We start from the raw sequence: 17,052 nt of genomic DNA, 5'->3' as shown, positions 1-17,052 counted from the left end.
TGAGGTGGACTGCTGGGATTTATTTTACCCGATCATTCCTGCGAATCACTCCTGTATGCAGATTCGGTCTATGGTTGATGTTTGCGAGCACTGCGGCCTCAGTCTGGCTGACTGTCGCTTTCACCGTCGATCGATTTGTGGCTATTTGCTGTGAGAAGCTGAAAACAAACTATTGCACCGAGAGAACGGCGGCTGTGGTTATCGGGACAGTGAGTGTGCTGGCCTGTTTGGAGACTGTCCCCTGGGGCTTTGTATTCGGGCCCAGAAAAATAATTGATGGTGTTGCCTGGGATTGTGTTTATACACCGATCTACAAAACCTTTCCCGCATGGTTGATATTTGCGATAGTTCATCGCATTTTAGTTCCTTGTCTCCCATTCATTCTGATGTTGCTGTTCAACATTCAGACTGTCAGGCGGATTCTAGAGGCCAGTCGAGCCCGCAGGGGGCTCCGAGGACAAAATAGTGGCGAGAATGACAAGGACCGGGAGATGGAGAACCGACGCAAATCCATCGTTTTGCTCTTCAGCATCACCGCCAGTTTCATATTGTTGTGGCTCACATACGTGGTATTCTTTATCTATAGACGGATTTCACTAAGTTTTGTCGATTCTCTCACGGATCCCCGTTACATCACAGACCACACATCGGAAATGCTGCAGATTCTCAGTTCCTGCACCAACACGTGTATTTACGCCCTGACTCAGAGCAAATTCCGAGAGGAGCTAAAGAATGCGGTGACATACCCACTGAATCCGATTTTGAAATTCATGAAACGTTCGAAATAAGTATTGTTAAGTATCACAATTCATACGCTTTCATCCTCCCTGTTCTATACCCCATTTGTGGGTAAATGGAAGCAATGTGATGTACAGAGAAAATCTGCACATGCTTGAAATGCAAAACAACACAAAGAAAATCAGTTCTTGATGAAGGTCTCGGCCGAAACGTCGACTCTTTACTCCTTTCCGCACACAAAATGCTGGAGCAACTCAGCCGACTAAGCAGCATCTATGGAACTGAGGAAACTGTCGACGCTTCAGGCCGAGACCCTTCATCAGAGTCCTGTCAACTGTTTACTCTTTTTCATTCTGTGTGTGTTCCGTTAGAGTTGCAAAACGGCTGTTTCCCGCTGATTCTGACGGCATCACTGGGATCCTAGAGCAATCCCCGTTGCACCTCACGTCCCGCCATGCTAAATTGAAGCTTAGTTATTACAATGGGATAAGCGTCCTTTATCTAAGATTAGACAGGATTGGGAAAAGGAAATCAATTTGACTTTTATGACGGAGAATTGGACGCGGATTTTGAAGTTGGTTACCTCTTCTTCAATTTGTGCTAGCCATTCATTGATTCAATTTTAAATTGTACATCGTTATCATTTGACGAAGGAGAGACTTCCTAAAATCTTTTCTAATGTTGACAGTTATTGTGATACATGTAAAACCGAGATAGCTACACTCACATATACGTTTTGGTCTTGTTCTATATTGGAACAGTTCTGGAAGTCAGTTTTTTCAACAATTTCTAAAGCACTTAAAATTAATCTACAACCTAATAAATTAGCTGTGCTTTTTGGAATAATTCCTCAAAATATTCATGGTATTTCTGTGTCTGACCAACATGTTATTCCATTTGTTACATTGATAGCTAGGAGGGCCATTTTGTTGAAGAGGAAGGATACATCGGCTCCCACTTTGTCACAATGGTTCTCTCAAGTGACGCTATGTCTTAGTTTGAAAAAAATTAGAAGTCGAACCTTTGAACTTTTATTTGATTTTGAGAAAAGATGGGGGTCATTTGCTCGTTATTATCATTTGAGCTAATTGATAGAATTTTTCCACGATCTAATTGTAAATTATGTGGTATATTTTCTTTTCTTGCTGGTGGTTTGATGTTTATTTTTAGAAGCTTTTTGTATGACGCATGACTCCGGGGTTGTACACCTAATGGGATTTTTTCCTCACTTTTTTGTTAACACAATTTTTTTTTTCAATCTGTAAGATAATGTCTTTTTGAGACATTGTAAGTGCTGTTACTTCAACGTACTCGTGTTATTTCTTTTGTATAATATAACAATAAAAAGATTTGAAAAGAAAGAAATTGAAGCTTAAGGCGAGCCTGTTACCCTGCTTCCCGGTTCTGACAAAGCTGCCCCACCTTGGAGTATATTTTAGTCTGTATCAGCCACTCTTGCTGCCCTCATAACACATCCTTTCCTTCAACCTCTTTTTTCTCCTCCTTCTCTACCTGTAGGTTCTCCTTCATACTGCCTCCTTGAACCGTCTTCCTGTAAGAGAATTTTACTTTTACAATTGAAGACAAAGTACGTTAGTGCACTAGTATTTCTGTGAGAGGTCTAGAGATAGAGAAAGCGAGCGCGATCAGGAGACAGGCCAGGGCTGAGGGCGCGAAGGAGAGAGAGAATAGGAGGTGGAAGAGAAAGCTTGCGTGAGGGAGAGCCCGTGAGGGCAAGGACGCGGGGGAGAGGGTGCCATGCAGGTGACACTAGAGTGGGCGCATGGGAGAAGGTATGAGGCAGAGGGTCCAAGCGAGGGTGACATTGTCGAATTTGTGGTTCTCCTCCAACAGTGAGATCGGCTTGTTTAGTGGATGATAAGTATTATTTTGATTTCTGTACAGTTACTCCTGCAGACAATTTTTTAATATTTCTGTATTAAGCCGTACGAGTTCTATAAAGCGTTTTAAACACGTGTGCAGTCTCCTTTGTTTGCAAATTCATATATTAAAACCCTAGGCGGAGTCAAACAAGAACACTGAATGAATAATTAAAATAATTTTCTTTACAAAGAGGCCACCAGATAAGCTCATAAAATGGATGAATGTGAATCAAATGCAGGAAGAAACTTTAGTCGAGGGGGACACAGTCAGGAGTATATGTGGAAATGAGTGCGATAGCAGGGCACCATCATGCCAGGACCAAGGATGTCTCTGAGAAGGTACAGGACATTCTGAACGGGCAGGGTGAGCAGCCAGAAGTCGTGGTCCTTATTAGAACTCACAACAGACAGACAAGTTTCTGCAAAGAGAATTTAGGGCGTTGGGCAGAAATTTAAGAAGTAGGAACATTTGGGTGGTGATGTCAGTATTAATTCCGGTGTTCCATGCTTGTGAGGAAAGAGATGGTAAGGTTGTACAGTTCAATTTGTGGCTAACAACCTGGGGCAGGAGGGAGGGCGTCAGCTAGATAGATCATTGGGATCTCTTCCAGGGTACGAGGGGCTGTTGCAGGAAGGACGGGTTACACCCGTACTGAAGGGGAGCTGATATTCCGACAGGGAATTTTGCTGGTGTTGCCCTGAAGAGCTAAAATGTGGCATGCGGAGTTGGAGGGTGGGGAAGGCTTCGGCAACAGGAGTTACAGGTCCGCAAGTCGCACTGAGCGGAAGTTAGAGACGAGGCCGAGGAAAGCCAAAAGAAAGTCAAGGTGGGGCCTCGTTAACGAGCACACTGGCACCTAAGGGCAGATGTGTGTTTATTTCAGTGAAGGATGTAGAAGAGATAAGGTAGACGTACTTAGGACCTGGATTTACACATGACACGGTGAGTCAGCCATTACAGAGACCTAGCTGAGAATAGAGCAAGACTGGTAGCTAAACATACCAGGATTCAGATGATTTAGACAGTCCAGAGCCGATCTTACTGGTTAAGTTCATGTCTGACATATGGGAACCAGAGATAGAATGAAGGTACAGAATGAACACTTTACATTCATTGGTATTCGATCAGGAGAAGGAGATAGAGGAAGGCGAAATCAAGGAAGGGGGTATGGTGATATTCCGAGACGTTTTGATACTAAGGAGAAGGTGCTGTTTGGATTTTCAAAGAGTAATAAGCTGGGTCAATCCCTTGGTGGATTTAGTCCATTGGGGAGCACAGACCACATACAGGTAAACATGCTATGTAAACCGACATCATGGATAACAGATACACACACAGTGAGCTGAGGGGGACTGTTCCTGCGCTGTACTGTTCACTGTTCATTGGTCAATGATTTGAGGCCCAAGTGGGCGAAGGGTCAAAGGGGCATGGGATGAAAATTTAACTTCTACTCCAACTGAGGGTATCAGAGGGTTCAAAGAACCGGACAGGTACTGCAGAGGAACTAATCTGCCGAGCTGTGGGAAGAGAGTGGGGAATGGGACAGTGGGAATATTGTACCAGGAGCTACGACAGACTTGATGGTTTAAATGGTGTACCCCATTTTACAGTGATCCTGTGCCCACCAATGACATCAAAACTCAGTCTAGTCTGTAATTCATGGACGCCATCAATCACTTCCCTCCCACTGGACATCTTCCCGGATGTAACGGAGTGTAAATAAAGGAAAAACTTGAGATGTTGTGTGCTTCAATTTCCAAAGGGTTTTGTAATGACAGCAGGAGAAAGACGAACAGAAAGGTAGGCAGGTTATGGAAAGTTGTAAAAACCATTTCCCCAAAATTGACAGGGATTCTTCCTGTAGAGGCTGGATACTGGAAAACTTTACCAACATTTACATCCTGTACTATGTAGGTTTGTAGCAGATTTGAAGTATCTTCTAAAACTTTGACAAACTTCCGTAGATATGCAGTGGAGAATCTCCTGACTGGTTGCATTATGGTCTGGTATGGAAACATCAATGCCATTTAATGGAATAGCCAGTGACAAGGTTAGGATGCAGCCAGTCCATCACAGGTAAAGTCGGCCGCACCACTGAGTACTGTCACAGGAAAGCAGCATCCATCACCAAGGACGCCATCATCTAGGTGATGCTCGCTTCTCGATGCTGTCTTCAAGAAGGAAAGCTGTTGGAAAAGATTCTTAGAGATAGGATCTCTGGGCATTTAGAGAATTATGGTCTGATCAGGGACAGTCAGCATGGCTTTGTGTCTAACAAGCCTGATAGAGTTCTTTAAGAAGGTGACCAGGCATATAGATGAGGGTAGTGCAGTGGATATGATCTACATGGATTTTAGTAAGGCATTTGACAAAGTTCCACACGGTAGGCTTATTCAGAAAGTCAGAAGGCATGGGATCCAGGGAAGTTTGGCCAGGTGGATTCAGAATTAGCTTGCCTGCAGAAGGCAGAGGGTGGTGGTGGAGGGAGTACATTCAGATTGGAGGATTGTGACTAGTGGTGTCCCACAAGGATCTGTTCTGGGACCTCTACTTTTCGTGATTTTTATTAACGACCTGGATGTTGGGGTAGAGGGTTGGGTTGGCAAGTTTGCAGACAACACAAAGGTTGGTGGTGTTGTAGATAGTGTAGAGGATTGTCAAAGATTGCAGAGAGACATTGATAGGATGCAGAAGTGGGCTGAGAAGTGGCAGATGGAGTTCAACCCGGAGAAGTGTGAGGTGGTACACTTTGGAAGGACAAACTCCAAGGCAGAGTACAAAGTAAATCGCAGGATACCTGGTAGTGTGGAGGAGCAGAGGGATCTGGGGGTACACGTCCACAGATCCCTGAAAGTTGCCTCACAGGTGGATAGGGTAGTTAAGAAAGCTTATGAGGTGTTAGCTTTCATAAGTCGAGGAATAGAGTTTAAGAGTCGCGATGTAATGATGCAGCTTTATAAAACTCTGGTTAGGCCACACTTGGAGTACTCTGTCCAGTTCTGGTCGTCTCACTATAGGAAGGATGTGGAAGCATTGGAAAGGGTACAGAGAAGATTTACCAGGGTGCTGCCTGGTTTAGAGAGTATGCATTATGATCAGAGTTTAAGGGAGCTAGGGCTTTACTCTTTGGAGAGAAGGAGGATGAGAGGAGACATGATAGAGGTGTACAAGATAATAAGAGGAATAGATAGAGTGGATAGCCAGCGCCTCTTCCCCAGGGTACCACTGCTCAGTACAAGAGGACATGGTTTTAAGGTAAGGAGTGGAAAGTTCTAGGGGTATATTAGAGGAAGGTTTTTTCACTCAGAGAGTGGTTGGTGCGTGGAATGCACTGCCTGAGTCAGTGGTCGAGGCAGATACACTCGTGAAGTTTACTGGACAGGTATATGGAGGAATTTAATTTGGGGGCTTATATGGGAGACAGGGTTTGAGGGTCGGCACAACATTGTGGGCCGAAGGGCCTGTACTGTGCTGTACTATTCAATGTTCAATGTTCAGTGAGTTACAGGAGCCTCAGGTCCCACAGCACCAGGTTCCGGAATAGCACTTATCCCTCAACGCTCAGGCTTTTGAAGCAGAGGGGATAATTTCACCCACCGCAACAATGAACTTTCGTTCAGGGACTCAACAATTCATGTTCTTGATATTTACTTCGCATTTATTATCGTTTTTTTTAAAATTTACACAATATGTTGCCTTTGCTGTCTTTGTACATTGGTGTTTTTTTCCGTCTCAGCTGTTTTTCATTGATCCGTTGAGTTTCTTTGTATTTACTGTGTTTTCCCTGAAGAAAATGTACCTCAGCGTGGTAGACGGTGACTCATATGTACTTTGACAATGAACTTACTTTAAACACTGCACTTCACAGATCGTGTCTTGTGAGAACATGTGGTGTAAGATAGGGCATTTCTCTTTGGATGGAAGCGGGATAACAGGTGTCATGAAAGAGATGCACACGATTACAGGAGGCATAAATCGAGTGGACAGCCAGAAATTTTTTCCCAAGGTGGATGTGGCTATAACGGGGCGGGCGGGGGGGAACGACATAATTTTAAGGTGTTTGGAAGAAAGCACAGGGGAGATGTCTGCGGTTAATTTTTAAACACAGAAGATGTGTGGAATTCGCAGGTGGGGTGGCTGTAGAGGTAGCTGCATTAGGGACATTTTAGAGACCTTGCGTCAAGAATGCAGCTTGCAATTGATTTATTTCGGTGGAAGACCATTTTGATAACAGTTATCCCCAAAAAAGGACATGATCTTCGGGGAATTTACTGAACTAAGCACAAGCTAACGATCTTCTAACGCCTTGTACTTTTTCCTCCGCTCCCCCAGCTTATTACTCTGACCTTAACTACTGTTTCCACTACAGATGAAAGGACTTGGACGGTTTATTCTTTACCATAGACGCTGACTGGCTTGCTGAGCGTATGCGGCATTCTGTGTGTGCTCGAAGCCCATGAGAACGATCATGAGCTTGGGACACATGTCACCTGTGAGTGTTATTTAAAGACAAGTGGTTCAGAATTCGATCTGTTTCTGTGAGGGGGAAAGAAAAGGATGCATGATCTGAGAACATTGGGTGATGAGAGATGTTGCAAACGCAGTCAAAAAGGAAAAGGAACTATATGGAAAGTTTATGAAGCAGAAGGTAGACAAGAAGGTAGGAGTATTGCGGGGAAGGCAGATGAGTTGATGGCGTGGATTGACACGTGGAGTTATGACATTATAGCAACTAGTCAAACTTGGCTACAGGAGGGGCAGGACTGGCAGCTTAATATTCCAGGGTTCCGATGTTTCAGACTTGATAGAGGCAGAGGAATGAAAGGTGGGGGAGTAGCATTGCTTGTCAGGGAAAATGTTACAGCAGTGCTCAGGAAGGACAGATTAGAGGGCTTGTCTACTGAGTCCTTATGGGTGGAGCTGAGAAACAGGAAAGGTATGGCCATATTAGTGGGATTGTATTACAGACCACCCAATAGTCAGCGAGAACTGGAGGAGCAAATCTTTAGAGACAGCAGGCAACTGCAGGAAACATAAAGTTATAGTGGTAGGTGATTTTAATTTTCCACATATTGATTGGGACTCCCATACTGTTAGAGGTCTAGACGGTTTAGAGTTTGTAAAATGTGTTCAGGAAAGTTTTCTAATTCAATATATAGAGGTACCAACTAGAGAGGATGCAATATTAGATCTCCTATTAGGAAACGAGTTAGGACAAGTGACGGAAATGTGTGTAGGGCAGCACCGTGGTTCCAGTGATCGTAACACCAATAGTTTCAACTTGATCATGGATAAAGATAGATCTGGTCCTAGGGTTGAGGTTCTAAACTGGAAGAAGACCAAATTTGAAGAAATGATACCTATACCCGGCTGAAAGCCCAATATGAATGAATATACTAATAGTAACCAGAGGGTGGTGAATCTATGGAATTTGTTGCCACGGGCGGCAGTGGAAGCCAAGTCATTGGGTATATTTAAGGCAGAGATTGATAGGTATCTGAGTAGTCAGGGCATCGAAGGTTATGGTGAGAAGGCGGGGGAGTGGGACTAAATGGGAGAATGGATCAGCTCATGATAAAATGGCAGAGCAGATTCGATGGGCCGAACGGCCGACTTATGCTCCTTTGTCTTATGGTCTTATTCATCTTGTGTCACTTTGCTTTCCTTGAGGCAGAGGATGGCAAAAGTGATGTTTGAGATTTCAAAAAGTCGTGAAGGTCACAGGTGGTTGAATAATAGGAATTTGTTCCATTTATATATGGAGGTTTCACATCCCCACCGAAATGAGGCAATTCAAGCCAGGGATACATAAAATAGTGGAAACTGAAGAAACGCAGAAGGCCAGAGCAACCCTGGACAGATCTCCGAAGATCGAGCCTTAGTTCAGTTGGTCATCTCACATATGGATGGAGACGGGCCTTTGTTCGCCGAAGGTACTGAATACCAGCGCAGGCAGTTCTGCTGGAACTATAGAAGAACCACTAGGACCACACATAAAGTGCTGTGTACAGTCCTGGTCATTACACCACAGGGACATACCGACACCACAACATTAAAATTAGGAGAAGGACTCCCCTCTCTGATGTGCAAGCACAATTCTCCATTCAATAATAGACAAGAATTCATTAGAACCTCAACTACATATCCCCAACCCATGGTAAACGTTCACCCCTTTATTTGTCAAGTACCCACAAACCGCTGTCGGAAAGATATTCAAATCTATGCTCTCATCTCCCTGAAGGGAAATAAGTTGCAAAGACACAGGAATCATTAAGAAATCACCCTGAAATCACATACCGCGGGTCAAACTTGTGCGCATGCGCCGGTCGTGCATGCCGCCTGTTACAGCCTTTCCGATCAGTATTCTTACTTTTTTCTTCTTACTTTTTAACTTACGTTATTTTTTTGTATTTTTTTTTCACGGTAACACGTCGAAGCTGCACCCTCTCTAACATGCTGGTAAAGAGAGTTTCATTTGGGTTTTTAGCGCTGGAAATAGTTATATTCCGACACGTCTCATTAGCGGGACAGAAACATGGTCGCATTGTGTACTCCAGGGACCAGCTGCTTGCGCTTATGCCGGCCGGTTTAGCGAGCAGAGCGGCGGACACCCCTGCTGAAATCTGGAGGAAAACACACAGAGGATGCAGAGGGGGATCACAAAGGCGAGGAAAGAGGACCGGGTCGAAACAACAGAGACTTATGGAGAAGAGGAGTTCGGTGGGTAATAAAACGGGCGAGTTCACGGCGCTAGCCAGGCGTCAGGGAACATTTCGGGAGTGCAGTGTTATGTGTTTCACTGGAACTAGGCTGCACGAGGACCTACCCGATCAAAATTTTTCCATGGACGGCTTCCAGACCGTTCCGGCTGACCGGAAGTGCACTGAGAGCGGTAAGCGTGTAGCAGTTGGGTGCCTACCGTTCTGGTTAACAACAGATGGTGCAATCCTGGTCATATTACGATCCAGGAACGTGTTTGTAGACCGGACATTGAACTTTTTACTGTTGGACTTCGACATATTCCACCAAGATACAACACTGGGCGTCACGGGAGGTCGTTCCTGCCTGTGGCCATCGAACTTGCAGCTTCTCCCGTGGAGGGTCAGACACCCTGAGCCAATAGACTGGTCCTGGACTTACTTTCCATCTGGCATAGTTTGCATTTTGTTGTTTGATTGTTTGTGGTTTTTGTATTGCTATATTTATGCTCTATACTTGGTTGGTGGGGCTGTAACAAACCCTAATTTCCTTCGGGATCAATAAAGTATATCTATCTATCTATCTATCTACCTACCTATCTATTAATGACAACATTCATCACATTGTTATGAGACTAGCACTATACGATGAACTACTGGCCTCACAATCTGTCACCTAAAGATCTTGCACCTTACAATTTACCTTTCTCTGCAGCTGTTATACTTTATTTGTTACTGTTTCAACTTGTACCCACCACAACACACTGTATTAGTTTTTAACTTAGTGTGCTAACACACCAACAGGAGGGGAGGCCTGTCCAGATCTGATATTCTGATTCTGCAACATCCGAGGCAGAATTTTGAGTAAGGAAGTTGTTGAGACTTCAAGAACAAGTGATCATAACATAGTTAATCTCGAAGTACTGTGGCGGAGTATATTATTAAAAACCAAAGTCATTAAATTTAATTTCAGTAAGACAAGGTTTGTGCAGATGCAGCAAAGACCTCAGAAGGCAAACTGAAAGAAACTACTTGACGTTGAGTCAGTTCAGGAACAATGGCTTCGATTTAACAGGAAATACACACAGTATAGGAAATGTTCATACGCAAGGTCAGCAGAAGCCAAAAAACAATAGATCAACCATATTGATGAACAAAAATACATAAAATATATTGAAGAAAAGACTGTTATATAAGGAATACATAAAATATGTAATGTATTTTAACCATAGGGCATATGAAAATACGAAAGTTATAGTCCAGTGCGAAATTCCGATTGTCAAAGGCAGGTTGAGAAAGATATTGCTGGTAATGCCAAGAATGACCCCAAGAGATTTTGTCAATACTTCAGTCTTAAAGGAAGTAGGAAGTTAAGTGTATTAGTAATAACAGTGGGGTATTATATTATGCAGAGGAGAATATTGCGGACCCTCTTAACTCTGATTTTGCCCAAGTGTTCACCTGCAATGATGTTATCAATATGCCAGTAAATGTAGAGAAAAATATAGTTGCTTAAAATGACTCAGAGATCTTACAAAGTGAGGTCTTGCTTCAGCTGAAAAGGTTGAATGCTAATAAATCTTAGTGTCAGACAACATGCAGGGGCAAAGCGTACCCGGCGGCTCACCCAGTAATAACAACGTGGGTAGAACTCAGGAATAAGAAAGGTGCAATCATTGTGATGGGATTATAGTGTCGGACTCCCAATAGCCAGTGAGAGAGATCAACGGATATGTCGGCAAGTTATGGACTGATGTAAAATAATAGAGTAGCTGTAGTGGGTGAATCTCCCCAGAATGACTGGGATTCTATTAAAGCCTAAGGCTTGGATGGGACATTATTTGTTAGGTGCGTTCACGAATGTTTCCTGAAAAAGTATGTAGATGGTCCTCCAGGAAGTGGGACATCCTTGACTTAGTCTTGGGGAATGAGTCGTCTGAGACGATTGGATTCTCCTTGGGAAAAAAAAAATAACGATTATAAGTCCGGAGGTTTTCAGATGGTTATTGATAAGGATAAGACCGGACATAAAGGAGGTCAAATGCAAATTTGCAAAAGGCAAATTACATCAGACTGGCCTCCGTTAATAGATGAATAATTGTCCAACAGAAGTGTAATCTGTAAATGTAGCTACACAGGGGCGAAGCTCAGTCTTTGTAATTACCGACCTCATTGCCACCAGAGGCACTGCTGATGTATTGTTCAGGAATTTTGATACGTTTGTCTTCAATGGAACATATGTTTATATCAGAGACAATGGTGTTGAATAAAAGTGTTTGTTCAAGTAACTACCTGAGAAAGTTAGTCAACGGTATAACAGTATCTCTCGAGACTGATCCTCCGTGTTAAATAGGGCCGCTTTGAATGCATCAGCTCAAAGTGACTGCAGGAGCAACAGAACTCACAGATTCTCACTGAAATGGTGTATCCAGTCATCTGGCGGATCCGAGAAGTTTACTATCCTTTTATTTCAGCCTTTGGAATGCTCGGTATGCCGCAGCGTCAGCTACCATTGGGGGGGGGGGGTGGGGGGTGGGAATGATATTTAATTCCAATGTTGTGATTGTTTCTGTCGCTGTCACAATCCGAGTATTTGGCGCATTGCAGGATTGCAATGGAAACACCGGGACTCTGGACTCTGGATCTGAGACAACAAACCGCTGCAGGAATTTAGCAAATCCGCCAACATCGGTGGGACTGAGAGGGCCAGGCGGCATTGTTAAAGCGATTTGTGATCAATAATAGGAAGTTCGGGTCTCTGTGTTTTTGGTCTTGTTGCAGCTGCACTGCATTTGCAAATATTGTGTTTATACAGCCCTCGCAGATTATACCAGTTGATCTCTTCCTAGAGATGCTGCCTGGCCTGCTGCGTTCACCAGCAACTTTTATGTGTGTTGCTTGAATTTCCAGCGTCTGCAGAATTCCTGTTGTTATACCAGTTGATTGTGTGAATTTGTACGTGAGCGATTGTTTGATTTAGGTGCAAGAATCAAACCATCGACTGGTAGTCACACTTTAGCAAATGTCAGAAGTTCCGTGTGGTGGTGCGGAGATGGTGGTGATTTCTAGTAAATGTGTGCGTTATGACTGAATATAAAGCAGTTGATGGAGAACACACTGAACTCGATGACGAGTCGATTTACACGACCAACATGATGCTTTACAGTTATCAATACTGTGAAATGTATTCTATTATACCTACATCTGACACCGTCACAAACATCTGACTAGGGGCACCGAGCTTACGCTGGACTTTGAAAGCCTCTCCCCTGCTTCCCTGTGATGGATTCAGTGCGAGGCGTCATTTCGGTCTGTGTCAGACTGCGCTGCATCTGTTGGATCAGTCAAAGTTCTATTGTTACTGAGGTGAAATTATATTAATAGCAAAAGGATAGTGGGGAATAAAATTGGTCCCTCAGAGAATCAGAGAATCAGAGTGGACAGCTATGTGTGGAGCCAAAAGAGATCAGGGAGATTCTGAACAATTTCTTTTCTTCGGTATTCACTCAGGAGAAGGATATTCAATTGTGTAAGATAAGGGAAACAGGTAGGGAAGTTATGGAAACTATGATGATTAAAGAAGAGGAGGTACTGGCGCTTTTAAGGAATATAAAAGTGGATACATCTCCAGGTCCTGACAGGATATTCTCTAGGATCTTGAGGGAAGTTAGTGTGGAAATAGCAGGGGCTCTGACAGAAATATTTCAAATGTCATGAGAAACGGGGATGGTGCTGGAGGACTGGCGTATTGCTCATGTTGTTCCTTCGTTTAAAAAGGGTTCTAAGAGTAAACCTAGCAATTATCGGCCTGTGAGTTTGACTTCAGTGGTGGGTAAGTTGATGGAAAGTATTCTGAGAGATAGTATATATAATTATCTGGATAGACAGGGTCTGATTAGGAACAGTCAACATGGATTTGTGCGTGGAAGGTCATGTTTGACGAATCTTATTGAATTTTTTGAAGAGGTTACTCAGAAAGTTGATGAGGGTAAAGCGGTTGATGTTGTCTATATGGACTTCAGTAAGGCTTTTGACAAGGTTCCACACGGAAGGTTGGTTAGGAAGGTTCAATCGTTAGCTATTAATATAGAAGTAGTAAAATGGATTCAGCAGTGGCTGGATGGGAGACGTCAGAGAGTGGTGGTGGATAACTGTGTGTCAGATTGGAAGCCGGTGACCAGTGGTGTGCCTCAGGGATCTGTACTGGGTCCAGTGTTGTTTGTCATATATATTAATGATCTGGATGATGGGGTGGTAAATTGGATGAGTAAGTATGCAGATGATACTAAAATAGGTGGAGTTCTGGATAATAAAGTAGGTTTTCAAAGCTTGCAGAGAGATTTAGGCCAGTTAGAAGAGTGGGATGAAAGATAGCAGATGGCGTTTAATGCTGATAAATATGAGGTACTACATTTTGGTAGGACTAATCAAAATAGGACATACATGGTAAATGGTAGAGAATTGAAGAATGCAGTAGAACAGAGGGATCTAGGAATAATGGTGCTTAGTTCTCTGAAGGTGGAATCTCATGTGGATAGGGTGGTCAAGAAAGCTTTTGGTATGCTGGCCTTTATAAATCAGAGCATTGAGTGTAGGAGTTGGGACGTAATGTTGAAATTGTACAAGACATTGGTGGGGCCAAATTTGGAGTATTGTATACAATTTTGGTAACCGAATTATAGGAAAGATGTCAACAAAATAGAGAGAGTACAGAGAAGATTTACTAGAATGTTACCTGGGTTTCAGCACCTAAGTAACAGAGAAAGGTTGAACAAGTTGGGTCTTTATTCTTTGGAGCGTAGAAGGTTGAGTGGGGACTTGATAGAGGTGTTTAAAATTATGTTGGGGATTGATAGAGTTGACTGGATAGGCTTTTTCCATTGAGAGTGGGGGAGATTCAAACAAGAGGACATGAGTTGAGAGTTAAAGGACAAAAGTTTAGGGGTAACATGAGGGGGAACCTCTTTACTCAGAGAGTGGTAGCTGTGTGGAACGAGCTTCCAGCAGAAGTGGTTGAGGCAGGTTCGATGTTGTCATTTAAAGTTAAATTGGATAGATATATGGACAGGAAAGGAATGGAGGGTTACGGGGTGAGTGCAGGTCGGTGGGACTAGGTGAGAGTAAGAGTTCGGCTCGGACTAGAAGGGCCGAGACGGCTTGTTTCCGTGCTGTAATTGATATATGGTTATATGGTTAAATATAGGGGGCAAATACCGGAATAGAAAAAAAAACGGGGAATGCTGGAATCACTCAGCCCCAAGCAGTTTGCATGGAAAGAGAAACCAGTTAACACTCGTGTCAGGGGTCTCTCTGAGAACAGTTCTGAGGAGAGATATTTTAACTGTTTTTCCACATATTCTGTTTTGCCTGGATGAGTGTTTCCAACATTGCCTGTCTTGTTCCGTTCTTCGGCTGTTCTGTGCCTGACAGGGAGCCGCATGCAAGCTGATAATAGTCTATTGGAAGTCTCCCACTATCAGCATCCTGGTTTGTTCATTTCATTAAGTCCTGACGCGGAAAAACGTTGGCAGAAAATGTTCCATCCAGTATTGATTCTGAGGTGGTAGTTACTCAGTTTTAGCTTTCCGCTGACTCTTCACTTTTCGGTCATCAGCGAGGAATCCTTATTCAGATCATGTTGAATTTATTTTACTGTGTAACCTTCTGTCTCTCTCCACCAGTTCAGCGGCCTCTCTCAGCCTTTGCACCGTTAAATACAAAAATAAAATGTAATATTACAGGATCCCCTCAAACTGCAGCATTGTCTTCTGCTCAGTATTTTGTCAACTTGATGTTCCCTGTCTCTCTTCCAGCGAACGTGGTGGCGATTGTGATCCTGTCCGGGGGAAAGTGCGGTCTCTCCAAATGTGTCACCCGCTACCTGGTGGGAATGGCCGCGGCCGATCTTCTGGTCGTCATCTCGAATCCGCTGCTAAGGATGACTGCTGGGATTTATTTTCCCGGATCATTCCTGCAAATCACTCCTGTGTGCAGAGTCAGTCTATGGTTGGTGTTTGCGAGCACTGCGACCTCAGTCTGGCTGACTGTCGCTTTCACCCTCGATCGATTTGTGGCTATTTGCTGTGAGAAGCTGAAAACAAAATATTGCACCGAGAGAACGGCGGCTGTGGTTATCGGGACAGTGAGTGTGCTGGCCTGTTTGGAGACTGTCCCCTGGGGCTTTGTATTCGGACCTCGGGAAATAATTGATGGTGTTCCCTGGTACTGTGATCCCACATCGAGCTTCACAAACTCCCCCTCATGGGGTGCATTTGAGCTGTTTCACCGCATTTTAAACCCTTGTGTCCCATTCATTCTGATGTTACTGCTCAATACTCTGACTGTCAGGCGGATTCTCGCCGCCAGTCGAGCCCGCAGGGGGCTCCGGGGACGAAAGGGTGGAGAGAATGACAAGGACCGGGAGATGGAGAACCGACGCAAATCCATCGTTTTGCTCTTCAGCATCACCGGTAGTTTCATATTGTTGTGGGGAACAACGGTGGTATTTTCTATCTATAGACGGATTTCAATGAGATTAATTGATTCTGTCACGGATCCCCGTTTCATCACACAACAGACTTCGGTAATGCTGCAGATTGTAAGTTCCTGCACCAACACGTGTATTTACGCCCTGACTCAGAGCAAATTCCGAGAGCAACTGAAGAATGCGGTCAAATACCCACTGAATCGGATTTTGAAACTCATGAAACGTTAGAAATAAATGCTCTAAAGTGTTACATTTCAGCTGCCTTCCCATTCTTTATCCCCACTTGTGGAAACAATATGATGAACAGAGTTTCAAAGCAAACACGAGAAAATGTGCAGATGCTGGAAAAAACAACATACACAAATTCAGATCCCGACGAAGTGTCACGCCCCGAAAAGTCGACTGCTTACACTTTTCCACACACGGGATACCGGAGGATCTCAGCAGTCCAGGCAGCATGTGTGGAAAAGAGTCAACTGTCGACGTTTCGGGGCCGAACATTCATCAGATTCTTGTCAACTGTTTACTTGTTTCCGTGTTGCCTTGGAGTTACAAAACTGCTGATTACAGCTGACCCCGACGGCATCACTGGCCTCACCGTCCCAGACAGACAAAATCTGTTAACCTGTTAGCCTGAAGCCTGAGGCGAACCTGTTACCCCTGTTTCCCGGTTCTGACAAATCTCCCTGATCGTGAGTATATCAAGCACGCCTGCTCCCGTCCTTTCCTTCACCCTCTCTTTCTCCCTTTCTCCTCTTTCTCCTACTTGTCGGTCCTCCTGCTTTGTGCCACCTTGAAATATCATTCTGTCATTTTAACGCTTATTACAGTTGGAGACAAAATGCGATTACCTACACTCGTAGCTCTGAGAGAGTGAGAAGGAGGCGGGTGGGGAGATGGGGGAGAGAGAAAGAGAAAGAGAGAGAGAGAGAGAGAGAGAGAGAGAGAGAGAGAGAGAGAGAGAGATAGTGAGAACCACTGAGACACTTCTCGATACTGCCATCCAGAAGGAGTTACGGGAGCCTCAGGTCCCATTCGACCAGCTTCGGGAATAGCTATCCACCCTTCAACCGTTATGCCTTGAAGCAGAGTGGATATTTTCACTCGCCAGGACAGTGAACTCAGATTCAGGTTCCCCACAACTCATGTTCTCGATATTTATTTCGCATTTACAACCATTTTTGAAAATTACACAATTTGTTGTCTTTGGTACATTGCAATTTTGTCCGTCTTAGTTGCGTGCAA

General features: G+C 44.0%; 1 protein-coding gene across 1 annotated transcript; it reads left to right on the top strand.

The window, feature by feature from the left end:
* Positions 1-2,906: 2,906 nt before the first annotated feature.
* On the top strand, positions 2,907-16,035 carry LOC134339563 (probable G-protein coupled receptor 139). The gene is made up of 2 exons (XM_063036187.1): positions 2,907-2,985; positions 15,134-16,035. The coding sequence occupies exons 1-2, from the start codon at positions 2,907-2,909 to the stop codon at positions 16,033-16,035; spliced, it is 981 nt and encodes a 326-aa protein (XP_062892257.1).
* The last annotated feature ends 1,017 nt before the right edge of the window (positions 16,036-17,052 follow it).

The sequence above is a fragment of the Mobula hypostoma genome, chromosome 30 (assembly GCF_963921235.1).
Source record: "Mobula hypostoma chromosome 30, sMobHyp1.1, whole genome shotgun sequence".
Classification (NCBI taxonomy): Eukaryota; Metazoa; Chordata; class Chondrichthyes; order Myliobatiformes; family Myliobatidae; genus Mobula; species Mobula hypostoma.
Note: the sequence above shows the minus strand (reverse complement) of the source record. Positions and strands in the feature narration are given on the sequence as shown.

What these genes read in the sequence shown, in the direction of transcription:
- LOC134339563 (XM_063036187.1), top strand. Translation starts at nt 2,907, where the DNA reads ATGAGTGCGATAGCAGGGCACCATCATGCCAGGACCAAGGATGTCTCT. An exon ending in GGACATTCTGAACGGGCAGG is followed by an intron (nt 2,986 to 15,133) that starts GTGAGCAGCCAG and finishes TCTCTCTTCCAG; the next exon opens with CGAACGTGGTGGCGATTGTG.